This window comes from Aureobasidium melanogenum (assembly GCF_000721775.1).
Source record: "Aureobasidium melanogenum CBS 110374 unplaced genomic scaffold scaffold_2, whole genome shotgun sequence".
In the NCBI taxonomy this organism is placed as follows: domain Eukaryota; kingdom Fungi; phylum Ascomycota; class Dothideomycetes; order Dothideales; family Saccotheciaceae; genus Aureobasidium; species Aureobasidium melanogenum.
The window spans coordinates 153023-180088 of NW_024470054.1; the positions used below are offsets into that span (position 1 = coordinate 153023).

The 27066-nt window shown below is 50.1% G+C and overlaps 10 protein-coding genes across 10 annotated transcripts; 5 read left to right on the forward strand and 5 right to left on the reverse strand.

Annotated features, from left to right (window-relative positions):
• Positions 1-355: 355 nt before the first annotated feature.
• On the forward strand, positions 356-1702 carry M437DRAFT_9175 (WSC domain protein; the record flags this gene model as incomplete). Its single annotated transcript, XM_041029072.1, has 2 exons — positions 356-451; positions 506-1702. Coding segments are annotated over 2 exons (1293 nt in total), but the record flags the coding sequence as incomplete, so codon positions are not given.
• Positions 1703-3829: 2127 nt separating this feature from the next.
• M437DRAFT_39904 (high-affinity nicotinic acid transporter) lies at positions 3830-5445 on the forward strand (the record flags this gene model as incomplete). Its single annotated transcript, XM_041020095.1, has 4 exons — positions 3830-4055; positions 4105-4451; positions 4506-4846; positions 4902-5445. 4 exons carry the CDS (start codon positions 3830-3832, stop codon positions 5443-5445), a joined length of 1458 nt encoding a protein of 485 aa, XP_040883243.1.
• Positions 5446-5519: 74 nt separating this feature from the next.
• On the reverse strand, positions 5520-7154 carry M437DRAFT_80718 (SET domain-containing protein; the record flags this gene model as incomplete). Its single annotated transcript, XM_041027404.1, has 4 exons — positions 5520-5891; positions 5951-6346; positions 6399-6570; positions 6625-7154. The coding sequence occupies 4 exons, from the start codon at positions 7152-7154 to the stop codon at positions 5520-5522; spliced, it is 1470 nt and encodes a 489-aa protein (XP_040883244.1).
• A 1105-nt stretch (positions 7155-8259) lies between these two features.
• Positions 8260-9426, reverse strand: M437DRAFT_80719 (endopolygalacturonase PGb; the record flags this gene model as incomplete). Its single annotated transcript, XM_041027405.1, has 2 exons — positions 8260-8754; positions 8812-9426. 2 exons carry the CDS (start codon positions 9424-9426, stop codon positions 8260-8262), a joined length of 1110 nt encoding a protein of 369 aa, XP_040883245.1.
• Positions 9427-10933: 1507 nt separating this feature from the next.
• On the reverse strand, positions 10934-13787 carry M437DRAFT_62449 (uncharacterized protein; the record flags this gene model as incomplete). The annotated part of the gene is made up of 9 exons (XM_041024082.1): positions 10934-12000; positions 12051-12540; positions 12590-12861; positions 12913-13002; positions 13054-13086; positions 13138-13323; positions 13381-13437; positions 13488-13583; positions 13670-13787. The coding sequence occupies 9 exons, from the start codon at positions 13785-13787 to the stop codon at positions 10934-10936; spliced, it is 2409 nt and encodes an 802-aa protein (XP_040883246.1).
• Positions 13788-15950: 2163 nt separating this feature from the next.
• M437DRAFT_80722 (protein arginine N-methyltransferase HSL7) lies at positions 15951-18452 on the forward strand (the record flags this gene model as incomplete). Its single annotated transcript, XM_041027406.1, has 3 exons — positions 15951-16076; positions 16246-18219; positions 18276-18452. 3 exons carry the CDS (start codon positions 15951-15953, stop codon positions 18450-18452), a joined length of 2277 nt encoding a protein of 758 aa, XP_040883247.1.
• A 557-nt stretch (positions 18453-19009) lies between these two features.
• M437DRAFT_80723 (chaperonin gros) lies at positions 19010-19451 on the reverse strand (the record flags this gene model as incomplete). The annotated part of the gene is made up of 2 exons (XM_041027407.1): positions 19010-19034; positions 19096-19451. The coding sequence occupies 2 exons, from the start codon at positions 19449-19451 to the stop codon at positions 19010-19012; spliced, it is 381 nt and encodes a 126-aa protein (XP_040883248.1).
• A 231-nt stretch (positions 19452-19682) lies between these two features.
• M437DRAFT_71839 (uncharacterized protein) lies at positions 19683-21223 on the forward strand (the record flags this gene model as incomplete). Its single annotated transcript, XM_041025744.1, has 3 exons — positions 19683-19915; positions 20010-20860; positions 20913-21223. 3 exons carry the CDS (start codon positions 19683-19685, stop codon positions 21221-21223), a joined length of 1395 nt encoding a protein of 464 aa, XP_040883249.1.
• Positions 21224-22365: 1142 nt separating this feature from the next.
• On the forward strand, positions 22366-24023 carry M437DRAFT_39792 (aldehyde dehydrogenase; the record flags this gene model as incomplete). The annotated part of the gene is made up of 4 exons (XM_041020079.1): positions 22366-22827; positions 22880-23469; positions 23526-23874; positions 23931-24023. 4 exons carry the CDS (start codon positions 22366-22368, stop codon positions 24021-24023), a joined length of 1494 nt encoding a protein of 497 aa, XP_040883250.1.
• Positions 24024-24904: 881 nt separating this feature from the next.
• Positions 24905-25834, reverse strand: M437DRAFT_71841 (alpha/beta-hydrolase; the record flags this gene model as incomplete). Its single annotated transcript, XM_041025745.1, has 1 exon — positions 24905-25834. The coding sequence occupies one exon, from the start codon at positions 25832-25834 to the stop codon at positions 24905-24907; it is 930 nt and encodes a 309-aa protein (XP_040883251.1).
• Between the last annotated feature and the right edge of the window lie 1232 nt (positions 25835-27066).

Here is a 27066-nt window from a genome sequence, read left to right on the forward strand (position 1 = left end):
CGACGCCCGCTGAGCGCCATCGACCGTTATACATCGATAATTGCCGACTCAGCTATTGTACGTTTTGTTTTGGAGAGACATTCCCCTTTCCCAGCTCAACGATCTTTTCATCTACTGCTTTTCGAATCCATCATGTTTGGGATCTTTCTATAAGTACAGTCGACAATCCGTGCCTCAATGCTCTCTCCAGACCGCAACGATCTCGCCTACTAATCACAGCTTCATCTTGTTTGTTCATCCGCTTGCGGATTTTTAATACCTTTGTTTATAATTTTCCATAATGAGGTCCTTCGATTTCAGCGCTTCGGCGCTCAGCGTCCTTGCTCTCGCATCATCTGCTTCGGCATTCTGGCGCATGCCCTGCCCTGGACGCATCGCTACCGAGCGTCTTGACCCTATTGTCTCCCCTGGCGGCATCTCTGGTCACGTCCACACCATCTCCGGCTCAAACGTGAGTTGACATCAAAACACGGCTCTGGCGAACACTATCTAACAAGTTGTATAGGGATTCAAGCCTGAGATGACATATGCTGATGCTCGTGGAGGTGCATGCTCTTCATGCCCCATCAAGCAAGACATGTCCAACTACTGGACCCCCAAGCTCTACTACCAATCTGAGAACGGCACATTCATTGACGTTCCCCAAGCTGGTGACGGCCAAGGTGTCTACGGTGGTATGACTGTTTACTACCTCCAGAGAGGCGGTCCCAACAACGACAACCTTACTGCTTTCCCTGAAGGCTTCCGTATGCTTGCTGGTGACCCCTTCAAGCGTGCAGAGACCGACGACTTTGCTGGCCAGGCTGTCAGCTTTGTCTGCCTCGACTACAGCGGTACCTCTTCTTACACCAGTGGCCTTCCTAACAAGGTCTGCCCTGATGGTCTGCGCGCTCAAGTCTTCTTCCCCTCTTGCTGGGATGGCCAGAACCTTGACTCTGCCGACCACAAGTCCCACATGGCTTACCCTACCAAATACTCTTACGACAACGGTCCTTGCCCTGCATCTCACCCTGTTCACATGATCTCCATCTTCTACGAGATCATCTACTCCACTGCCGGCTTCGATTGGTGGAACGGCACCAACCAGCCTTTCGTTTTCGCTCAAGGTGACCCTACTGGCTATGGGTTCCACGGTGACTTCATCAACGGCTGGGATGTCCCCACTCTTCAGGAGGCAACCAACACCTGCAACAACGACTCTGGTCTCATCACCGACTGCCCTGTTTTCGACTTCTTCACCACCGCCGAGTCCCAGGCTTGTGTCATTGCCCCTGTCATCGACGAAGCTGTCACTGGTGAATTGGCAAAGCTCCCTGGTTGCAACCCTGTCACCTATGGCCCTGGCGAGGCTCCTTACCACGAGGCTGGTTGCACTGACAATGCTACTCTTGGATACGAACCCGTCTACTACCAGAACATCACCGGCTGGGACTACGTTGGTTGCGCTCCCGACTCTGTCAGCAGCCGCACTCTTGCCAACTCGACTTACATGTCTAGCGATATGACCGTTGAGAGCTGCTTGTCATACTGCAAGGGCAAGGGTCTCAACTACGCTGGTCTCGAGTACGCTACCCAATGCTACTGTGGTTCTTCTCTTCCTGCCGCCCTCGCGCCCACCCCCGGTGTCCTCGGAAACTGCTTCTCTCCTTGCGCCGGTAACTCTTCGCAGTACTGCGGTGGTGCCAACCGTCTCAGCATCTACTACACTTCTGTCAACTTGACCGAGTCGACCATTTCTTGCCCTTCTGGTAACGGCCAGAACTTCACCACCCCCAACAACGCTACCTTCAACGTTAACTGCGCTGGTGACTCCAACGGCAAGGACCTTAACATGGTCTATGTCAACAACGGTATCCAAGAGTGCATCAAGACTTGCAGCACCACTTCTGGTTGCGTTGCAGCCTCTCTCTCCGGCACTGCCTGCTACATGAAGAGCACTTTCGGTACCATGAGAAGTGCATCTGGTGTCCAGCACGCCCAGCTCATGTCCGGTGGTGCTGCCGCCTCTTCTGCATCCTCTTCGTCGTCTTCTTCTTCTTCTACTTCTTCTTCTTCTTCAGCATCGGCTAGCTCTTCCAGCAAGGCTTCGTCGACCAGCTCCTCTGCTTCGGCCACCAGCTCTCTTCCCAGCTCGGCCACCAACTCTGCCGGTTCGGTCTACAACCTTTACTACTCTTCTGACTCCAACCAAGGATCGTTCACCAACACTCAAGCCAGCAGCTCTTACACCGACTGCATGACTGCCTGCGATGCCAACTCCAAGTGTACCGCTTTCACCTATGTCGGTGGCAAGAACGGAATGGGTTCTGGCACTTGCTGGTTGAAGACCCAGATGGGTGGTGCTGTCTCTTCCAACAGCAATGTTCTCTCTGGCTCTCGTGTCAGCATGGGTAACAAGGTTGCCGCCTCTAGCTCTTCGTCTTCCGCCATTTCTTCTCAATCTGGCTTTGTCACCGCTTCCGGTTCCAGTGCTCAGGCTGCTTCTAGCACCACTTCGGGCGCTACTGCCACTGCTACCAGTACTGTCGCTGCATGCCCTAATGCCAACAACACTATCTACACTGACAAGACTTCCGGCTCTCAGTTCCTCATTGAGTGTGGTATCGACCACGCTGGTGGTGACTTGAAGATGGTTTATGTCGACTCATTCGCTTCTTGCATCCAGACCTGTGCCCAGACCACTGGCTGTGTTGATGTTTCCCTTTCTGGAACTGCCTGCTACATGAAGAAGTCTGTCGGCTCTGTTGTCAAGTCTAGCGGCATCAAGGGTGCCAAGCTTATCCCTGCCAACAGCGCTTCCGCAAACATCAACATGGCACAGAAGGCTGCATCAGTCAAGTCTTCTTCAACCACCAGCCAGAAGACTACTTCTACCATGAAGACTAGCACCAAGACTACCACTAGCACCAAGGCCACTTCTACTACCCACAAGGCTTAAACACCTTGTGTTTCTTTCTTATGTCTTTCTTTAATGTCATAATGAACACGGCAGGACCGATCATACCGAAAAGAGGAGGATAAAAAAGTAAGAAATATCGGGCTCACTGAGGAAAAACAACAAAAAAAAGCAAACGATAGAAGAACGACTATCTAATGAAGGGATGAAGATCTTGATGATCTTAGGGGTTTGGGCAGTGCCCTCCGACCCCGACTACTTTCTTGTTCATATACAACTGGTTGTATGTACATTAGTAACACTTTTAAATTGTCTCTAGCAGACGATATAATTATAATCTATACTATTTACACTGAATATTCTTTTGCCTCAATATGTCTTGTTCTGAGTGCTTCGATGGTTGTGTGAAACAAACAACGCTCTTGTTCCGAAAAAGGAAACAGCAACCACGGGCAAGCCTGCAGTGATAGGCCAAACATAACTTCCTATCTGGTCGAAGGCTTCAGCATAGGATTACATATTCATGCACAAGGCTGCATATAGATACACATCTTTGCATAATCTATGCACTGATTCGCATGTTTCGTGCCAGCTTCGCGACTGCCTATCTTTGCCATCCTTCGTTTTTGTGTTTTGCGTCCCTACTGGTCGTTTTATCATTGTTGAGGCATGATACTGCATCGATAGAGCACGCTTCACCTCACTATCCGGTCAGCCAAGATGTCCCAACAGCATTATAAGCGATTATATGCCGGCTGAGAGTGGACCACCGCCGTTTGTAGTCCGTCTACCCTCAATCTCTTATCAAGTACAGGAAGATGTTGGAATCTTACCCCAATTGCCCTTCGATACATCTCCAGCATGTCTCCGTTTCACAGGCTCCGATCTACCTAACCTTGGGTTATCCAAAATCAAGACAACTCTGCTGCAACCATGTCGCTTGAACAAAAGCACGATTTCGTAGCCACCGCGTTACCAGACGAGAAGTCTGACGCATCTATCGGCGAAATCCATGATCTTGGCTACGATACAGAGGCAGAGAAAAAGGTACTCAGAAAATTCGACAAGTTTCTGTTGCCTCCTCTGGCAGTCATTCTCTTGGTTGCCTACCTCGACAGGTCAAATCTCGGCAATGCCAAAGTCTTCGGTTTCGAAGATGGTGCGTCCTTAGAATATAATCAATGAACCCTTCTAACATGTGAACCCAGGTATTGGTCTCGTCGGTAACCAGTTCAACACAATCTCTACGCTCTTCTACCCTTTCTATGTGCTTTTCGAAGTACCTTGGACAATGGCAGTGAAAAGATTTGGTGCCAATCATGTCCTTGGTGTTGCTATGATTGCTTGGTCGGCTATCACTCTATCCACAGGCTTCATCAAGAATTACTCGCAAGCGATTGCCGTCAGAATCTTGCTTGGAGCGTTCGAGGCTGGACTGGTACCATCTGTTGTGTTTATTATCAGTACGATCTGGGAGAGGGAGAGACAGAGCAAGAGGGTCGCCATCATTTACGGCGCGAACTGTCTTTCGGGTGCGTTTGGTGGGTTGATTGCTGTAAGTTCTGCCTATATCTGCCTATATACCACTCGGTATACTCACACAATACAGTATGGCATCGAGAGTATGGGCACAAAACGTGGCCTCGAGTCCTGGCGATGGCTTTTCATCGTCGAAGGAGCCATCTCCATCGTCCTGTGCGGCATCTGCTGGGCCATCCTCCCCAAGAATGCCGAAACTGCATGGTTTTTGAACGCCGAAGAAAAAGCTATCATGGTTGCCAGGAAACAACGCAATCTCGTGACCAGAGGCACTGAAGAGTTCTCTTGGTCGCATGTTCGTGTTGCTTTCACGGACCCAATCATTTACATTGCCTCGGCCAGCTTTTTCTCGGCTTCTATTGCCTTGTTCGGATTTGGCACGTTCCTGCCTACGATCATCAAAGGACTTGGGTAAGCAACGGCACAGTTTCCCAGCGAGTGCATTAGACTGATTTCTTGCCAACAGATACACCTCGCTACAAGCCAACTACTTGACCATCCCCGTCTACGTCTTCGCAACCCTCACCCTCATCACCGCAACATTCACGTCCGACAAGTTGAAGAAAAGAGCAGCTGTCCTCGCCGTATTGCCAATTGCACCAATCATCGGCTACATCATTGCTTGCGGCACAGCCAACCACGCAGCAGGTTATTTCGCCATGTTCCTGTGTGGAGGCGGTATTTACAGCTACAACTGCTTGATTCTTACTTGGATTTCGACCAACCTTGCTCCTGATTATAAGCGTAGTATGGCTATGCCGTTCTTTGTCTCGCTTGCCAACGTTTCAGGCGTCGTTTCCTCAAACATATATCCACACACCGATGGGCCTAGATACTTGATGGGAAACGCTGTTAGTGCTGGTATGGAGACGCTAGCACTTTGTGGTGTTGTGGCTGTATGGTGGACGTTGAGACGCAGGAACTTGGAGAAGGAAAAGTTGAGAGCGCAGGGTGTTGAGGACAATGGCAGGGATGGCGACCAAGCGCTGGACTTTGTATACAACCTCTGAGAGACATGTCACTATGTCAATGAAGCGACAGTAATAATATCCTAGCAATGCAACACCGTGTCTGTGGACCTAGCTCACGAAGAAGGCGAAGCAGTCACAGTCTCAACCCTCCCTCTCTCCCTATCCTTGAACCGACAACAACTCTCCTGGCACAAACACGTCTTAGGCAAATTACGCCAGTAAGCATCCGAATAGTCGACTGTGATTTCCTGTCCAGCTTCAATGCCTCTGCTCACAAGAATAATTCTTTGCGTCCCCATCCATACGAAACGCTGGAATTGGGAGTTCGGACGACAGGAGTGATTGACAAAGCGAGTGTAGTTGCCTTCGCGGCCTTGATAGATTTGGTAGCGTTGCTCGGCTTCGGCTTGCATGACGTCCATGCCTTCGAGACCTTTTGTGATGAGGCCTGTGAATTCGCCGATTGCGACACCGCGTTCGAAGGGCTGGCGAGAATAATCAGCATAGGAGAACTCAGATATCGATTCGATTCTGGAATACTTACACAACATGCCATGAGACCGTTATTGCGTCCATTTTTTGTGCGGAAAATTTGGACAGGCGCCATTGGTAGATGGTCGCTGCCAAAAAGATTTGGAAAGCATCGACATGTGCTTTCGGTAGCAATTTCTGACTGTCTTTCTCCACATACACTGCAAACAAAGGCCGATTGTTGGGGAATCACAGCAACTTGACGAGGATCGTTGGCGCCAAATGCATATGGATCCACAATCGAAGAGTCCAGGTGTGTGAAAGAAAACTGTGGGTCATACTGTAGGTAAGTTTGTTTCAACGGAACAGGGTCGTCTTGGTCAGAGACAACCCAATCGTGTGGATGGCCAGTGTAGACGCGAGCAGAAGGGTCGCCAACGATTGCTAGCATATCTCGCCAGTAAGGGTGCTATATGGGGTTAGCGACGATGGAGAGATACTCAAGAAACAATTGCACAAACCAATGTGTCAGCGGCCACTTCAAATCTAGCACGCGTTCGTCTGAGAATCGCCATAGACTCTGGGTCGAAGCCGATGCGATATTTGCAAAATCTGTAGATACCCATTCCTGCAAACACCAGACATACCCATCCTCCGTGGTCTTTGATTTCCTTGTAACCACGCCAGATGGCCCTGAGGTAAGGTTAGTCAGCTTTGGTCGATGACGAAAGACTGAATGGAACTCACATCTTGTTGCGAATCTCCTTCTCACTCCAGCCAATCTCAGAACATGCTTGAGCTAGCGCTTTCATCCTAGCTTTCGTAGCCGACAGCTGAGGATTCTCTTTTGCAATCTCTGAAACCTGGCGATCGAAATATTCAACCCATGAAGCCTGAACCACAACTTCAAGAGCTCGTGAGCATCGACTGGCTTGACTGATTTTTCTACACAACAAATTCATCCTAGTGAAGGTCCTTTCCGGCGCCGTAGGTGGCGGTACTTGTACCGCACTGGGCGGCTGGCCATCCTCCACACCGTCCGTGATGAGTGTTCGACGTGCCTGAAATCCAGCTGTCCGCCATTCACTAGAGACAACGCTGATATCGAAGCTCATGCTACTGAAGATCTGCTCCCAGATGCCGACGACTAATTTGCTCAGAGTGGAAGGACGTAAGGCCGGTTCATCCCTTGTCGTTCGTCTTTGTGGTTTCTCCCTGACATCTGTTTGAAGACGACGGGTGGGTGCTTGCTCGCTTTCTCCAGCCTCGGGGGACATGCTTTGATTTGCTGATCCAGTCGGTCGTTGTAACCTCAGTCCTCCTGTGATTTTCCGCCGTTTCGATGATTCCGAGTCCGAGTCATTGTTCAGCGCTCGTCGTGGCCGATTACTTCGTCTTGGAACAAGACCTCCAGAAGGCTGTACTTCGCTACCAGTATGAGCCTGTTCGGTCTGCCTCCATTCAATCAAAGCTTCAAAAGGTGTCTCTGTAGCGGTCGCGGAAGAATCCCTTCCACTCTCAATCAGTGGCGAGATGTCAAAAACGCCCTTCGAGACAAACAAAAAGTCAGCGATTAATATTCATTGACAAGCTACTCTTTGCACTGGATTGGTGAGTCAATTACAAAATCAATAGAAGACGAAACATCGCCATCAATATAGCCCTTCAGATCGAGCTTGCACGCCGTCGGCGAAGCTTGGCCTGACGCGCTAACCGTCGCGATTTGCTGCACGATTGTTCTGGCGATATGAGCCGACAGCTTGTCCAGCGCACTCGGATCACCATTCATTGTGGATAGAAGATTTGGATTTGATTAATGTATGACATTGAAGAGTGTTGTCAAGGTTAAGAAGTGGCGCGTAGAGGCAGTTGCGACTCTGGACGGTACAAGCATCTGTACGCCGACGCGGCTTGGCCTTGGCAGTTTTCGTGCAGTCTCTTCAACAACTTCTTTTCGTAGAGCATGACCCAGAAATGGTATAACTGGCATCGAGGTGATCAAAGATTGCTTGTCCTATTCATCGAGTCATGATGGCGTAAGAGACAATTTCAACGAAGTTGGGTTCCGTGAAGGATTCAGGCACAGCAGAGGCATATTGAGGCTGTCTCGCTAAAACGGCTATACGCGACTTCCATGCACTCATGATTGCTATCTCGGACCACAGCAGATTTTAATCAAATTGACAGTCTAAAGGTCGAATGCTAGAATTACTGCTAGGATAAAGATAGGCCTCAGACAAACTCTGATCGGTCAATTTTTGAGTGTATAGAGGAATTGTATATTCACGAAAGGAAAGATCGAAAAGAAGATCTGATTCATCTGCTTAGCTGTCAGATACATCCTCACGAGTCGGATTGATGTCTGATTGAATTGCAAGACATTTAGCAGCTGGCGCCAGAGCCGCTAGGAATGCCAGAGCACTTGCTTGACTTCTTGCCGCCAGAGATCTTGTTGCCAGACCACTTCCAGTTGGAGCAAGCACCAGAGGCACAGAGAATGTAGGTGTTGGTACCAGAGCTGGAAACACCAACAGTGTTGTCGGTCATGGTGAGGCCGGTGATTGGAACGCCGTTGGTGGGCTTGCCGGTGGGAGAGCCGTTCTCGTAGTCCTGTTCGATGACAACACCGTACTTAGTAATACCAGAGAGAACGTTACCAGAGTAGGTGACATCAGAAACCTTGCCAGTAGCACCATAGACAGTCTTGATACGAAGACCGTTCTGGGAGTTGGTAACCTTGTTGTTCAAGAACTTAACGCCAGAGACTGTGTTGTCATCACGACCACCAACGGAGCCGATGGAGAGACCGTGGCCACCAGTGCAAGTAGAGCCAGAAACAGTGATGTCAGATCCAGAGTTGATAGCGACACAGTCATCCTGCAAGGAGGATCAGCACACAAGTCTCGAATATGACACGAAAACGAGATGATTTACCTGGTTGTGGATGTTGGCACCATTGATGGTGATACCGGAGGAAGAACCGATGTCGAAAGCATCAGTGTTGTGGCCCTTGTTGTCGCCGTCTCCGGCGGAATTGTCGACGGTAACGCCGGTGAGGGTAAGCTGCTTAGAGTTGTTGATGGAGAATACCTGGACAGGCGAGTTCTTAATCTTGATGTTCTGGATCTTGGAGTTGGTCATCTTGTGGGCGTAGAAGAACTTAGGCTTGGTCTTGCCGCCGTTAGTACCCTTGCCGTCCCACCATCTACTGCCATCACCATCGATGACAGATCCAGAGGCACCGACGACGGTAATGTGGTCACCAGAGACGGAGACGAGGGGACCCTTCCACTCCTTGTAGCCAAAAGTGGTGGTACCCTCGAAGGTAACAGTGGTGCCAGAAGCCAGGTCGGTCAGGTCAAGGGTGGTACCAGCGGGAACAACAGCATCCTTGATGATGATGCTAGAGCAAGACTTCTTCTGCTTGAGAGCATTGGATGCGGCGGAGGAGCCAGAGAAGGTACAGCTGCCACGCTCCTGAAGAGTAGGAGCTGCGATGGCTGCACCGCTGAGAAGAGCTGCGACAGCAAGGCCAGAGAATTGAACCATGATTGCTTTTCGAAGAAAAAAGTGTTGATGTAAAGAGTGTAAGGACGAGACCGGCTCGAGAGTTGGAATGTGATGAGAAAGAGAGTGTGAGTGATGAGAGAGACGAATCGATTGCAGAAGGAAAGACAGCAGTACTTATAGATTCGTCCCTGCTCATCTAGATTGTATGTCGCAAGGGTACGATTTGCATGGAGTTTGACTTCCTACTTGGCGCGTCTGCCGCATTGAGTGCTATGGCTACTCACGAGTCACTGCACCAATCTGTATCCAGGTTGACATCAATATAGAGCTCGTATCGCGTCGGGAAGCACTCAAAGATGATTGCAGGAGTCAGGTGTGGCGGCCATGAGGCCAGTAGATGAAGTCGGAGGTTCGGGAGAGACTTTGCAAGAACGCTCTGATCAGAGAGCTGTCGACGCCGCCCCACAACAACTTCTGACAAGCTCGGTCAAGCACCACTCAGCATATCTGAAACAGCGATCGACCTGTCCTTCTGTAAAACTTCAAGAGAGCTACAGGGCTGCACTAAACTTGGAAAAACACCATTCGAGTTGCTCTAGATGACTGACAGACCAAGACATCCGACGTTTCTCGAACCAGCGTTCTCAGCTGCCCAGCCTAGGGCATAGCAGATGCAGTGTTTCAGGAGACGAGTTGAAACATGAAAATTCATAAAGAAAGCCCGTCTCGAGCGACCGTATCTTGCCCTGTAGCTTGGCAACCTCGCTACCATCAATCGCAGTCCTATCTGTTCTGCAGACGCCTTGCTAGTTGTTGCGCGTGTTGGGTCCATCACTCTGTCATACACAAGAGTGTTAACCTTGCCCTGATGTTTCACAGTATCTGCTGCGATTGGAATCATGAGATGATTTGCGCATGGCACATGAGGATGCCATCGGGTTATGGAGATGAACACAGCGCCAGCGGCCAACAATGCTTGCTGAGCCCTGAGGCTACCCGCACGTCTCAAAGTCAGGCTGCTGCACGATGCCAGGCTCAATTAGCCTACATGCTTCTATCGTCAAGAAGACGGAAGAACTCCACATACATTTGTTGATCAGACGGAAATTATCACTTGGCGGTGGAGAGCAAGAAAGACGATGGCTCTCGACAGAGAGATATGCCAAGACCGGGCGCTCCTGTAGGTTCAAAGATGAGACTTGCACTTGATGCACACCAAAATCTGAGATACTAGGAATATTGGGAAGTGAAGCAGCTTCTATACATTCAGCATGAGTCGTCGGATCAAACTCACATTGTTGATCCGCATCGCTCACGGCACATCTGTGGCGGCAACGCCACACCGCCAAGGTTCGTCACGTCCGACGAGCGCCATCAAGCCTCATCAAGCTCATCGTCCGACGCACGACCCTCCATAGTACGAACAAGGATGTTTTGCTAGCTTTGACATCATGAATAGGGCAAGCCAGTTTCATTACAGCAACTGCCGCATGATGGGCTGTATGGCTATCTAGAACATGCACTGCAACCGAGGGCAGACATCACCTTACAGAACCCTGAACGAAGAGGTCGCCTTGAAGTCTCTGCTGCTCAAGCCAACCGAAACTCCAATCTCTCCTGCTGCAATGATCCACTCTTGCTGGAACACGCTCCAGTAGCTGAGATCACGTCTGGTGAGATCGAAGTTGACTACCGTGCTTTGCCCTGGTTGAAGGCTGACCTTCTCGAAACCACGAAGCACATGCAGCGGTGTAGGATCCTCGCTAGGGATCTGAGGGAGTGACAAATAGAGCTGAGGGACTGTAGCGCCGGCAATATCACCTGTGTTTGAGACAGTCACTGTAGCGCGGTAAAGGACATCCCAAAGAGTAGGGTTGCCACCAGGGATGATCTTGGCAGGGGGAGGCGTGCTGGTGATGTTGGAGCCACCGTAGACATTGCTGACGCTCAAGGACGAAATATCGAAAGTCGAATACGAAAGGCCAAAGCCAAACTCGTACTGGACGCTTTGATTATAGTAATCGAAATGACGGTAGTCAATCAATAGACCTTCCTCGAAGTCCGATTGCCAAGCATTTGGGTTTGTGGTAGTAGCCAAAGCAGTGCTGTTAGTGATGTCGGCAAAGGAGTAGTCTTCCTGAGTCTTGGCAATAGTGTAAGGCAGTCTACCACTGGGGTTCACATCGCCATAGAGGATATCGACCAGGGAGTTGCCACTTTCAGTACCTGGAAGATGCGCTGCTAGGATAGCAGTGACATTGGGATTATTGGCCCAAGGCATGACGTTCAGTCCGCCAGAGTGAGTGACAACGATGGTGTTATTGCAAACACTGGTCACTGACTCGACGACCGCAGTACTGTTCCAGTCTGCTAGGAGCGTGCTTCTATCGAGGCCTTCCTGAGCCCAAGTCTTTAGGAAGACAAGACACACATCTGGTGGCGATGGCGCAAGGCTTGAAAGGCCACTAGGTGTAGAAAGCAAAGTGTTGTTGAGAATCCATTGTACAAGACTACCGTCCTGGGCAGCTCGGGCCTTGATAGCGGTGAGCGGATCAACGAGGTAAGACATGCGACCCGTGCCAGACCCGCCTCCTACTGGCAGCGTACCATACTCTACACGGAGATTTAGCCATAGTCTCTGTAAGTTGAAAATTATGACTTACCAAATCCAAATGCATTCTGCGAATAAGGAGAACTATCAAAGTATTCACCATTGATCAGATCTCCAGCGTCATTACCTAGTACCGCGATGTTTTTCGGCGCCTTCAATGGCAAAGCATTGTTGACATTCTTCAACAGAACAGTTCCAGCAGAACCAAGTTCTCTGATCAATGTAGCATGGTTGGCACGGACATCGACGTTCGCAACTGTACCAAGAGGGAACTGGACAGTCGTGGGTTCAACACTGAAAAACCCACCTATCGCTCCGCTAGGGTCAATGGAGGGATAGTCTGTGTTCTGCTTGAGGTGGAAGTATGGTGTCATGATACGCTTGATCATGTCATCGAGACGAGCCTCGGAAAGGGAGCCATTATTGACAGCGGTGGTGATGTTGCTGCCGAAGTAGCTGTTGTCGCTTACAAAGAATCCGATCGTACCAGGCATATCCATGTCGAGGCCTGCGTTGATTGAGGGGACTCCGCTGTGGGTACCCTGCAAAAGTCAGCACACCATAAATACTCACTAGGCAGGAAACACTCACACCCCAATCACTCATAACGTAGCCCTGGAAACCAAACTCTTCTTTAAGGATACCGTTTAAAGTCTTGGAGTTCTCACAGCTGTACGAGCCATTGACTCTGTTGTAAGAACACATGACCGAAGCGACACCACTTCGGACTGCATTGGCAAATGGCCATGAGTAAAGCTCATGCATGGTGCGATCATCGATATTCGAAGAAACTGCTTCAATAGTAGTCCCATTTTTGGTGATAGATGGATTGCGTTGAGTCTCTTGTTCGTTTCCGATGTAGTCTGCAAGGTATCAGGGATGCGGCTTCCAGGTTGGGTACGCTGTGGACTCACGCTTGACACAAGCTTGAAGCCCTGTAGATTGCATGCCCCAGATGGTCTGCTCGACAGCAATACCCGTGAGGAAGGGATCGGGCGAAAAGCCTATCGGGTGGTCAGTTCAGGTCTTCGCGTGTCAGATTGATCAATACTCACCTTCCCAATTGCGTCCGCCACGAGCATTGCGACCTAACCCTTCGTTAGTGATCTGAAACTCATGCTAAGTCACGCGTGACCTACCAAGTGGGCCAACAACGGGTCCAAGTGCAACATTAGCTCCCTTGCCTTTGAATTCTTGACCCATATACAGCCCTCTGGTATACATAAGTCCTTTGTCCCACGAGGCTGCAGTAGTCAACCCAGCAGGGAACACTGAAGCATAGGTCGCTTGTCTAATGGCCAAAGGGCCGTCCTGCAAGCAGAGTCCTGTGATGATAGTCAGCGGGAACGTTAACAGGGATAAGATGAGAGAGCTGCTCTTACCATCGAAACCCAGACGCTCAATGGGAGCGATATTGCCGACACAAGGTCCAGAACAGCCTGGAGCAGGTGTAAGTTAAAACTTTGTTGGACAACTTGATTTCAATCACCTGTAACCATCCCAGCTTTCTCCTCCAAGGTCAGATTAGCTAGGAAGGCTTCTGCTTGAGCCAGAGCAGCCTCCCAGCCAGTGCCCGCGGTTTCCGCTGTATCTTGTTTAGCTTGTGCCAACAATGAGTTATTGGGCCAGCTTCGAGGCGAATCGAAGCCTGTCGTTTCGAGATCCACTTACGACTTGGATACACTGGTGGACTCGAAGTAAAAAGATTATGATTCCAGCTGCTGTTCTGTGCACCAGCAAGGCCAATGGCCGCTAGAGTCACAGCAATTGTGTTCAAATGATGATGCATCGTCTCGCGCAAGAATCTAAAGCTGACCTGCGCTCATCAAGGTACTTTTTGGCCTACTTTTATAGCTTCGCGAACTCGGGGCATCTCTCTCCACGATCCCGCTATGAGAGGGGTCCGGTAATGCAAAGTCGAAGCCAACTCACCGAAAGAAGCTCCATACCATTGCAAGAACGCCTCATGATGTAAGCAATATGAGGCTCAAGAAAGTTCACAAAAGAAAATGTGACTTGAGCCGTGATCTATTGAGGTCGATCTCCTCATCTTGGCGCTGGAAGCAATGAGGGGAAGCATGGGAAAGGTGATGATAAAGTCGGCTAGAGCTCTTTCCGGCGATACTTAGCCTGTGTACCGGCTCACGACACGAGAAACCTGATTCAACGATGATCACAAAGAACGGCAGTTGCGATGATGTGTTGTGTTGTGAGAAGAGTGGCTGGGTTGGAGGGGTCGAAGCTGTGAGCAGCTGGATAAAATTGAGCCGAAAAAGCCGAGGGCCAGAAGCTTGATTCGATTCAAGCATCTTCAGCAATCCCATCTTCCATCAATTGTGCCCACTTACCACATCTGCCTGGAGCTGCCTCCGGCTGACAAGCGAAGAAGACCATGTCTGCTCTTGTCAAATGATTAGCTACAGAATGGGCTCGAACATGGGTCCTCAACAGTTCACAAGCTTTTGACGAGAATGTGAATGCCTACGAACTGGCAGTCAAACAAGACAGAATTGAAGTAGGATTCACGAGCCTCTTGGCATAGGATCTGTTTCGCGACTCTTCGACTCTTCCTCTGCTAGACTTCCTCACCGTGTCGGATCCCATTGTAGAATTGGACCTGCTACACCATCAGGAGACCAACAATTCGCCATGACGTCCCAAACCGAAGACACACTCCTGGACCTGGCCTTAGCTGGGAACGTTACACAGATGAAGACTCTGTTGATGGCCAGCGAGAGGCCGCCGTTAGAGAGCACCATCCAGAATCTTCTGGTTGCGGCTGTGAAAAGCTCTCAACTTGACGTCGTTGAATTGCTCTTGGATCAGTACCCTTCTGTTTCTCTGAATGAGGAGATTGTTCGAGGCGCGGTCAATACAGGTTCGATACCCATATTCAAGATCCTGCTGGCCAGAGACCCTTCTATCATCAATATGCCCTTCGAAAAACGCGGCTCACCTTTTATCGTGGCCTGTATGGGTCGACAGACAGTCGAATATCTCAAGTTCCTTCTTGAGGCTGGCGCCGATCCAAACCAAGACCCGGACGCAGCTACCTATCCACTTGCACTTGTCGCAGCACTATATTCTGACATCGATGCATTCGATCTGTTGCTACAGAATGGTGCTCGCCTACAGCACTCAGGCGCTCTTGCTGCCGCCGCTAGGCTCGGTAATGAGCCTATGATCCGCCGATTATTGGATCGCGGTGCCCGTCTCGAAAACGATGGCTACTCTTTAGGGGCTCGTACCACGCCTCTTCATGTTGCAGTCGAGTCTGGTCGCCTTGGAGTAGTAAAAATCCTACTACAGAACGGTGCCGATTCCACTGCAACTAATGCTAGTGGTGCTACAGCATTTGATGTTGCTAGGCAGATGGAAACCAAAGGGAAGGACATGTCACAGATGTTGGAAATTTTAGGAGAAGACGACAGCTAGGCAGACATTGATAAGGTAAATAGACATATCGAGAAGTATCGTTGTCAGTTGCTTGTGTAGTCAGAGCCCCGACATACAATCAATATCAAGTTACGAGCACAAAAGGTGCGAATATGGTCTCGAAGAGTTCTGGATGGCATTACTGTTGCCTTCGGGCTGTTGCCTTCAGTCGATAAAACCGCAACCATCACGTTGTCAACAAATTATCGCTGTTCTTCCAGAATAGGACGATCATGATTTCGAATCATATTCGACGATTCAAAAAGGTATGTACCTGGCGCATATCAGATCGCAACACCAGAGACGGACTCTTGGTGCTACAACATGGTTGTCCCTGACAGCCTAACACTCGTACAGTGGTTTGAGTCGTTTGTGATCATGTTGCTAGATGCAAGCCAAATTGATCGCCTACAAACGCCGGATATCTCAAGTCTTGGCATGCCCGAAATTTCCTGCGACCTTGATGAACGCGAACACCAAACGATTGAAACACATCAATCACCTCTAACACCTAAAAATGGAGACCCTACCTGGAGTTGCTCCTCCGGAGCAGCAAAGCACCTATTTCTATATCGGCCAACATGAGACGAAGAGAACTGTTCCTGTGACGACTGAATTGGGAAATCAGGCACAAGATGCTGGCGTAAGTTTATTCTTCTAACTTGATACCTGCAAGCAGCAGCTTGTGGTTTGACCTTCTGCTGTTCGGTGGCGCTGCTTTGCTATTCTGAGACCTCGTCTTTCTCAGCATACCAGATCTTTCAATGAACGAGCAAATATGTGAGACAGAACATGGCTAATCACAATAATAGTACGATATGATGACCAGACCCATCACGTCTCCTGGATTCCAAGCACGAGTCCTGGAATTGGTAGATGCATACTTTGAGGCTGTCTCAGCATCCTCCAACCCAAATGCTGTTCCCTACCCTCTTGTGGCACCTCTGACTCCTGAAGACACCAATCTGGTTCCGGATGAATACATTTCTACCATGATCTGCTGCACGAGTACCTGGATCGATCTTGCTTCTCCGGACCCTGTGATTGCCCATGTTTCTCGCCAGGTCTTCAATCATGAAGTTGCTTATGCTGCTTTCTGCGGTGTCAACAATATTATGATTCAAGGACCGAATCTTGAGACTTCGTCTGTGGTTAGTCAGTACGCCAGAGCTATCTGGCATTCGCTTGAAGTTGGACCGTACATCAATTTGCAAATCTTGCTTCCTATGCAGCCGACCGAGAGCAAAGCAGCTGAGGATGGATTGAGTCTGGCTGGCCGTGCAAGAGACTCATTCAAGACTCTCAAATCAATCGCAACTGACGCACTTTGGTCGTGGGATACCTGGGAATTGATCAGATCGACCTGCAAGTACCATCCCAGATTGGCTGTCGCTCTTGAAATCCCTCAGAAGCTCCCTTCTTCTGCCATTCAATCACGCTGGTTCTCTGAGCCTCTACGCACTCTCATCATTCCTGAGTCTACCTTTGTGCAGAACGCAAAGGGCTTCCCTGTCTTGAACAAGCCCATTCAAGCTTTACTTACAAAGTACATGCGCCTCAAGACCGTCCCCTGGATCATTCTCAGCGACGTCGGTCTCATCCCTGGCCAAGACCACCCTGGTATGCCCGTCAACCTTCCCGATAGATCAGCTTCTCCAGACTTGCCTACCCCTGCTCAGTCCAAGCGCAAGCAGCAGACCCAAAAACCTAAGGACCTGACTCCCCACTTGAGCTACATTCGCCATCTTCAACGCACCCAACCCCCTCGCCCGATCATCGACCGCTTTGCTGCTGGATACCAGGATTACTTGCAATCACCTCTGCAGCCATTGACCGACAACCTCGAATCCATTACTTACGAGGTGTTTGAGAAAGACCCTATCAAGTATGAATGGTACGAGCGCGCCGTGGCTGCCGCTCTCAAAGACCTGCACAAGAAGTTGCAACGATCCATCGTTGTCGCCGTCGTTGGAGCCGGTCGCGGTCCCCTGGTGACTCGCTGCCTACGAGCCTCCGTCAGCACCGGTATCCCCGTCAAGCAATGGGCAGTCGAGAAAAACCCTAACGCCTATGTACTACTCCAACGCCGCAACGCCACCGACCCCCTGTGGAACAAACGCGTCACCGTTGTCAAGACAGACATGCGAGCCTGGAAAGGACCTCTTATCGACTCCGCACCCGCAAAAGTAGACATTCTTGTTTCAGAACTGCTCGGTAGTTTCGCAGATAACGAGTTGAGTCCTGAATGCTTGGATGGCGTACAACATGTCTTACATCCTGAACATGGAGTTAGTGTGCCTACTTCTTATACCGCGCACTTTACACCCATTGCTCATCCTAAGATTTATGCGGATTTGTTGGGCAGAAGTGGGGAGGACGCGCAGAAGTGGGAGTTGCCGTATGTGACTATGTTGCATCAGTACGATGACTTGTGTCTGGACACCACTGGAACTCCTGACATCCAAACCGCATGGGAGTTTACGCATCCCCTTCCCGAGTCCATAATCGCACAATCCAATCTTCGCAGAGGAGGCAGTGTGCAAGCAGGAGGAAGTGGTATGGTCGGCGGCGACGGCTGGAACGAACACAACGCCCGCTTCTGCCGCTTGAGGTTTACAGCTTCTACACGCGGCACCTGCCACGGTTTGGGAGGCTACTTCGAGACGGTGTTATACGTCCCTGAAGACAAGACCAAGAAGCCTATCGAGTTGAGTATTAACCCCAATACCATGGATGCAAAGAGCAAAGACATGATTTCTTGGTTCCCGATTTTCTTCCCTTTGAAGGTAAAATACTTGCTCTTTCCCCTTACTCTCTGGTCATCCGCTAATTTGGTCAATAGACTCCCATTACCATCCCTACAGGCGCAGAAATTGAAGTCTCCATGTGGCGCCAGACTGACGACAGAAAAGTGTGGTATGAATGGCAGGTTGAGGTGTTTGTTTCGCTCAATGGAACACGTCAACGCATTGCTTGCAGCGACTTGCATTCATCCATCAAGAATGGATGTTTGATGTAGAACAGAAAGTGTGAAGTTTTGTTGGGTAGGTGGCATGGCAGGAAGTTGGAATGTCGGGTTGGCCGAGAAGGACCAAGGCAGTAAGAGTGGATTCAAAAGATAGCATCAGAGCATTGGCATTTGGCAAAAGTATGGAGTTCTGTTTCATGTTTCTGGAGCATACAATCATTTCAGTTTAGTCTTGCTGTGTATGAAGATTGGCCGTTGTTGCAGTAGTGCTTGACCAGGAAGGGCTATCGAAGACTGTGTATCGACCACCTTCCTTCAATAATCAACATTCTTTCGAGAGGATGCAAATCGTCCAGTGAAGCTCCAAGACATGTCGCAAGCACTTTTGGAGACAAGAAGAGACTGAGAAAAATTGTTGAATGTCTGAGAATGGCTTCGCTGGTAAATACAACAGAAGAAGAGTACGATATACTACAAGAGCGGCTTCTTTTTTTCAAGGTCTCAGAGTTTGGTTGGTTCGTTATGTTGATACAGATATATGCGCTGAATGTGTTTTTGGAGTGATTCGTCGAAGGAGGAGGAAGAGGTTGTCAGGGGTATCATGTAGTTTACTCGTTGATCTTAGCAAGAAGCCTGTTGTCTCGTGTTAGCCATACTATCCCGTCTCTTGTTTTGTGCTAGGACATGGACTCACTCGTGATCGCGGAAGAGCGAGTACTCGTCCTCGCCAACCTTGATGGGCGAACCACCGAACTGGGGGATCAAGACCTTGTCGCCGGGCTGGACGGAGGGAGCAATGCGCTTGCCATCGCGGTCGAGGGCACCGGGGCCAACGGCGAGAACCTTGGCCTCGTTGAGCTCCTTGACGGCGGACTCGGGGAGGAAGATGCCACCAGCGGTCTTGGTCTCGGCCTTGATGCGCTGGACCAGGACGCGGTCGAGCAGGGGAGCGAGCGACTTGATGGACTTGGCGGCGATGGTGGACTGGGAGGTTGTGTTAGTTGGGTGGTTTGCGCGTGGTGTTGTTGGGCTGCAGGCAAGGCATACCATTTTGACGGTTGAGATGTGCGACAGAGAGTGTTCTGACTGGGAAAGTGTGTAAGAGATGTGATGGATGGTTGATGTATTGCTGTCGGTGGAAAATTCCAGAAGCGACAGCGCTGTCGGTCCATTCACCTCGGCCGGGGGTTTGCACGCGGTCAAAGCTCCTGTATCCAGAACCCTTCCGCCCTTCCGTTTTTCTTTACAAAACATCAATTCATGGCTGTCGAAGACGCCGTCATGGCTGAGACTACTGTATCATGGCAGCCGACATTGCGATGCGTTGCTTCAACAGGCGACACATATCGCTGCACCGTCGACGAGGCGCACCCGGGCTGGGCTGAACAGACTCGCGGCTTTGCGACACGCGCAGACAAGAACGAGAGTAATTGTTTTCGTCACGCTCTCTTGTCTGCAGACGGCACTGCTGTAGTCACGTACAATGAGGATCTAATTCTAAGAACCTTTGCAGTGTAAGGATTGCTGATCATGTTTTTTCTTCTTTCAATTTCTCTTCTCTTTGCTTCCGCATTTTCCAAATGGCTCTCTCTAGCTAACCTTTGCAAGTCCGCTGGCTCACTCGGACCAAGAGCCTGCTGACATCAAGTCCTACTGTTCCGCTCCATCGCCTTCAAGCCTCACCTCGCTCACACTACACCCTGCCTTCCATGTCGCCAACCCTGCGACTACCTTGCTCTTGACCTCTCAGCCAGACCTACCTATACGCCTGGCCAACGCTCTCAATCTTTCATACATCCACGCATCCTATACATGGCAGAATCCTCTGACCGAAGCGTATATTGCACCCTCCTCCCTTCTCTTTGTCGACAACAACCATTTTGTAGCAGGCGCAAAAGATTCTCTGGCCCTTTTCGACATTCACAACCAAGATGGTCCTATCTTTGAATGTCCGACGAGAAAAGGCCGCAAGGCAAGGAAACTGTACGGAGCTGATACTACTGGAATCGGCGGTATCGTCTCTTCCCTGGCTCTGTCAAGTGACAACGTCCTGGCTGCAGGCACCTACAACCGTCAAGTAGGCTTGTTCAACAATGCTGGCCAAGGAGAGACTATAGCTGCATTCGATTTGAAGTACAACGACGCCGACGACAAGCTACTCAAGGGCAATGGCATTAGCCAGCTTGCTTGGAGTCCATGTGGGAACTACCTCTTTGTCGCCGAACGCCAGAGTGATTCTCTATTGGTCTACGATATCAGACACACCGGACAGCGTCTGAGTTATCTGTCTGGCCGACACGCTCTTACCACGCTGAAGCTTTCCTTTGATTTTGCGAGCGACGCAGACGGTAAAATCGACATCTGGGCAGGTGGTATGGATGGTAAGGTCAGAGTGTGGCGAGACGTCACAAGCAGGGAAGGTCGCATAGAGCCGGACCTTGCACTGCATGCAAGTCATGGTAAGCATGTCTTTGTCTGATCATGTCATACTCATACTGATGATCAGTACAGCTGCCATCAGCAACACTATACTGAGCCGTCGTGAACCAATGCTCATAACAGCGTCTGGTCAACGTCGCAATCCCAGCGATCTCGTGGGCTTGAATGACTTCAGTTCAGATTCAGACTCAAGTTCCTCAGAGGGCAGTTCAGACAGTGAAGAGTCTGAGTCAGCCGATGGGGAGCACGAAGATGGCGGTCGCCAGGGCCAGGAAGCTCAAGGTGAGACGCCGGCCTCGGGCATCACCTCAAATGTGGCTGTCGAGGATCCTTGGCGAGGACCCGCTCTTGACAATGTCCTCTCCTTTTGGCAGATCGTGTGAGGCAAAAGCAGAACAGATTTCGTATACCTTGATGATGAATTGACGAATATGAGAAACAAAATCGGAAGAATCCATCTAGCCAAGAGAGGCTCAAGACGAAAGCCAAAACTCAACTCAGGAAGCGGGTAACGCACTAGGCCGACACCTTGATGTTGTGATCTTGTGAGGAGAAGGTTTTGCTTACAAATGGGAGCTCCTCCGCATTTGAGCGGGATCTAGACCTAAAAGTCGCTGTTACTCGCGACCATCAACTCTTAAAGCAAGTCTATGCGGCTTTGCTCCACAATGACAACACGTGGCATATGGGCAATTCTTTGCAAGATAACGAAACGGACGAAAACATCTTCCACAGATCCGAGTTCCCAGCGCTTGGGATATGCAAGATGGCGGTGATAATTTGAAGGATTTTGATGCCAAGATATAGTGAAAGTCGGGCATGCGGAATCCCACCGCAAGGGTCCTCTCGAGATGCGGAGATGGAGAGAGAGCTCTCAGGATCGGGGAGGGGTGTGATGGAGGGGCTAATAAGGGACAGACAAAGGGAGTAATCCGAGGCTCCGATTGACCACTTAGATTGTGATATTGACCACCTTTCGTAATGACATCTGGCAGCTCTTACGTCGGAGGCAACTAACCCGAGCAGTTTCAACGCACTGACACTGTCGGCTATCTTGAGGCCATGCTTGCGAGCAACAAACATACTGACCTCTTCTCTTCGGAAGGAGCACCAGTAGCTCAAGGAGCAACGGATGTCGCCTGATCTTTGCAGCAGTTACAAACATGTGGTGGCTGAATCAAGCGTCTTTTGGTTGTTGCTCAGGCATGGTCCATCGTTCCTTCCCCGGGAGCATCCACAAAGAGAACAGCGCGCGGGGTAGCTGCCGCCTCTTGCCCCGCCTAACCAAACACACTCCGCGAGTCCGAGGTCTTGCGGTCGCCTATCATCTCCAATCCTGCTCCCAATGAGGCAAGGCCCGCTCGAGGACGAGTGGAGATTGGTCTGGTGGACCCAGAAAGTGTGAAGCTTGCAAAGGTGAACACGTTGAGTACAAATACCTTGATCGAGTCCGCCTCTCTCTTGCTCACCTGTTCCTCTATTGTTTTTTTGTGTTTGAGATACCCCACATATATATTCCACAATCATGTCTACGTCAATTCAGCTTGAGACCCCAACTGCGGGCAAGTACGAGCAGCCCACTGGTTTGTTCATCAACAACGAGTTCGTCAAGGGTGTTGATGGCAAGACTTTCGAGGTCATCAACCCCTCCAACGAGAAGGTGATCTGCTCAGTCCACGAGGCCAGCGAGAAGGATGTCGACATTGCTGTTGCTGCTGCCCGCAAGGCTTTCGAGGGTGACTGGCGCAAGGTTACTCCTTGTGACCGTGGCAAGCTTCTCGTCAAGCTTGCTGACCTCTTCGATGAGCACTCGGACAAGATCGCCGCCATTGAGTCCCTCGACAACGGCAAGGCTTTCACAATGGCAAAGGGCGATGTTGCCGCTGCTTCTGGCTGCTTGAGATACTACGGTGGTTGGGCAGACAAGATCGAGGGTAAGGTCGTCGACACAAGCCCTGACACTTTCAACTACATCAAGAAGGAGGCTGTAAGTTTTGATTCAATCATCGTCCACAGTTCGACACTGACAAGTGTATTAGATTGGTGTCTGTGGTCAAATCATTCCCTGGAACTTCCCCATCCTCATGTGGGCATGGAAGATTGGTCCCGCCGTTGCCTGCGGTAACACCGTCGTCATCAAGACTGCCGAGCAGACTCCTCTGTCTGCTCTCTACGCTGCCACCCTGATCAAGGAAGCCGGCTTCCTTCCTGGTGTTGTCAACGTTATCTCTGGTTTCGGAAAGATTGCTGGTGCCGCCATTGCATCGCACATGGATGTTGACAAGGTTGCCTTCACTGGCTCCACCGTCGTCGGAAGACAAATCATGAAGGCCGCTGCTGGCAGCAACCTGAAGAAGGTCACCCTCGAGCTTGGTGGCAAGTCTCCCAACATTGTCTTTGACGATGCCGACATTGACAACGCCATCTCATGGGTCAACTTTGGTATCTTCTTCAACCACGGCCAGTGCTGCTGTGCTGGCTCAAGAGTCTACGTCCAGGAGGGTATCTACGACAAGTTCGTCCAGCGCTTCAAGGAGCGTGCTCAGAAGAACGTTGTTGGTGACCCCTTCGCTGCCGACACTTTCCAGGGTCCTCAGGTCTCGCAGCTCCAGTTCGACAGAATCATGGGGTATGTATCTTCATTCATCCTTGACAAAGAAACACGGTATGCTAACACTCAAACAGCTACATCAAGGCCGGTCAAGACGAGGGTGCCACCGTCGTCACTGGTGGTAAGCGCAAGGGCAACGAAGGTTACTTCATCGAGCCCACCATCTTCTCCGACGTCAAGGACGACATGTCCATCATGCAAGAAGAGATCTTCGGTCCCGTCTGCTCCATCGCCAAGTTCAAGACCAAGGAGGACGCCATCCGCGTTGGCAACAACACCACATACGGTCTTGCTGCCGCCGTCCACACATCCAACCTCAACACCGCCATTGAGGTTTCCAACGCCCTCAAGGCTGGTACCGTCTGGGTCAACACATACAACACTCTCCACTGGCAGCTTCCCTTCGGTGGCTTCAAGGCTTCGGTATGTGTATTCTACTGTTCTGACTGCACGAAACATGTACTAACTGTATTGCTTAGGGTATTGGCCGTGAACTTGGTGAGGCTGCTCTTGACAACTACCTCCAGACCAAGACCGTCAGCATCAGACTCGGTGACGCCATGTTCGGTTAAACGAATCATATGTTGATGATGGGAGTGTGAACTCTTTTAATGACTTCTGGCTTTGACTAGCTTATCTTACGATTCAACTGTATCTATCTATTCTGAACATTTTTTGATCTCCAACTCTACGGTGCCTATGATCTTGTGATGCTTCTTGAGTGACACAAGATGCTCTCGTGATGCATCTGTCCATCAGGTCACGTTGAATAAATGTTGACAGTGCATCGCCGTTATGCCATGCGTATCATAGCAGTGATATATTCCCCATTTTCATTCCGTCACTATATAAATCACTCTCCCTCTTTCCATGACTGATTACCAGAAGCATGTACGACATGCCTATGAACGAGAGTTCGTCGCCAACGTAAGGCCTACCCACCCACCCGCCGACATCATGGAAACGCTTCGGGTACCGTTCCGTTTGCTCAACAAAGCGGTGTCCCGGATGTCGAGTTTAGGGAGGGAAGGACGGGCACGAAAGGACTATTAGTAATCGACGTTTTGTGAAGCCTGATGCTCACAAGAATGCTTCGGATACCATTATCTTGCTTAATGAAGTGGTGTCCCGGGATGTCGAGCTAAGGAACCGAGGAATGGCACGGAAGGACTATAAGCAATCGACGTTCAAGAAGCGACGAACCATAGTTTAAAGGGATAGGGGCGACATGATCGTGTCTATGTAGACAACAAACATCTAATGCAGCAAGTTGAAAAGCTTTTGTGCAGTGCAACAAAGAATTAGAAGTGTATGTAGGGAATAAAGCATTCTGTCAGGAACCCAGCTTTTACCTGGGAGTCTCTTTTGAAAGCAGTGTCTTACTCTACTAAACACTGTCGAAATGCACAACGCAAACCCATTCCTCCACTTCCCACTCAAAAAGACTACTCCCTTAATGCTTCCCAACATATCTCAAAACCTGCTCTACAAAACTCTCTGGGTTCTCTTCAGCACACCAATGCCCCGTCCCCTCCACCTTCGCCACCTCAACATCTTCATACATATCCCTAGCCTGCTTCTCGGCAATCTCGATCATAAAACTCAATCCACCCCACAGCGCACAACAAGGCACCTTACACTTTCCCTCCTTCTCTAGTATCTTTTTATTGTCCTCGTGGTCTTGGTGAAAAGCACGATAGACATCAAACCCAGCTCTCATAGCTCCAGGTTGCGAGAACTGAGCTGCGTAAATATCAGTGTCGACAGAGGAGATGGCAGAGGGATGTTGAGTCAATCTATCGTAGAAGGATTTTAGGTATGCTCTTTCTTTGCCTTGGGTCAAGAGTTCAGGTACATCGATTTGTTGGTGAAAGACAAAATGCCAAAGACCGCCGTATGTGTTTTCGGCAACGTAGTTGGCGTAGATGGACGTTCCTGGCAATGGACATTCTCCCCAAGATACGCTGGCTGTGGAGGAAGGGAATTGGATTGCGTAGGCGTGGGCAACCATGCCCCCGATGTCGTGGCCTACGACGTGGATTTTGTCTTTGATGCCGATGTGTTCAGTCACAAGGGTGTGTAAGTCTTTAGCCATGGTGAGTTTATCATAGCCATCTCTGGGACGTGAACTTTCTCCTGCGCCGCGGTAGTCGGGTGCGATGACTGTGTATCCAGCATCCGCGAGTGGAGTAATGACATGGCGGAATTGGTAAGAGGTCTGTGGGAACCCGTGGATGAGAAGGATGGTTCCCTTGGATTTTTGGTTCGGAGGAGGAGAACAGGATAGATAGTGGATGGAGACTTCAGTTGGTGTGGATGGTTTTCCAGAAAGCAGTTGGCGCTTGGAAGTCCAGCGGGAGGAGTCAAAAGTACGTGCTGCCATGATTGTTCTCTTGATATCAGGCGAAGCGTTCAGCAAATATGAGAAAGTGATTGTGCTGAAGAGACGAGATCTGGAGAGCTTAAATGTATGAAGTGTAGTTCTGTTTGCACTTGTCGTTTGTCATCAAGAGCGTCATGTCGAGCGTCACCTTCAGCGTCACCATCCTGCCCTCTTGAGCGTCACCGCACATATCTGTGTTACCTTCTGGCTTCAGCGTCACTTTGCTGCTCTTTTGAGCGTCATTACACATACAGATCAATCATCTACAGGGCGTGTCTAAAACATAATCCCATTGTTCATGAAACGACGTCATCCTGAACGAACTCTGTATGCTCGGCGAGCGGGGTGCTTGTGGAGCTTTTTGTCCTCTGCGGAGAAAGAGTTCCAGCCATAAAATCGCAAAAAAGAAAGACTTTCATGCCAGGATAAACCCTCAGAGCCCTAAGATCTAATTTCCTCTCAGCATGACCTAGTCATCAAAAGCAAAAGAAGTTTCCGACACGGGGAATTGAACCCCGGCCTCCTCGGACCTAGTCGTTCTTTCGAACTGTTTGAGAGCGAGAAATCCTAGCCACTAGACCATATCGGATTTGATGTAGGCTTATGCATCCCAGATGTATATCATTCTCAGGTAAGACAAAGACGGCATGCATAGCTGCAACTGCCACCCTGCTTGAAGTTGCTCTTGCTCATGACACTGCATCGACTTCTCTCTGAGCAGTTACAAACATAGAATTTTGAGACTCAACGCTAGGTCCATCGCCATGGTATGTTTTTTCTTGTCATAAAGTGTCTATTCGTAGAAGTTGGTGCAAGTAGCGTTGATATACTAGGAAGCCTCGACACACAGGCGAACCACACTTGGTCTAGTATCCATCCCCTGAGCATAAGTGAACGATCGCTTCTCAAGACTCTACTACTTGTGATACATTGTGCCACACCTCCGTATTTGCTCATTCCTGCTCGGGACCGTGCCCCCGAGCCATGGAACGGTATCCGAAGCACTTCTATTGTGTTGGCGACCGTCTTCCTTTATGGCGATCCGTTGTTGCTTCTCCTGGCCCGGCAGCCCGGGATACTACGCATCTGAGCCACGGATCGGTACCGGAAGTGCGTCCATGGTATCGTCGGCCTTGCAATCCCGTAGCATTTTTCAAATCTGCACGCAGCAGTGTACACGTAGTCATCGTATAGTTTCTGCTGGTCACTGCCAGTCTTTACTATCTGCATCG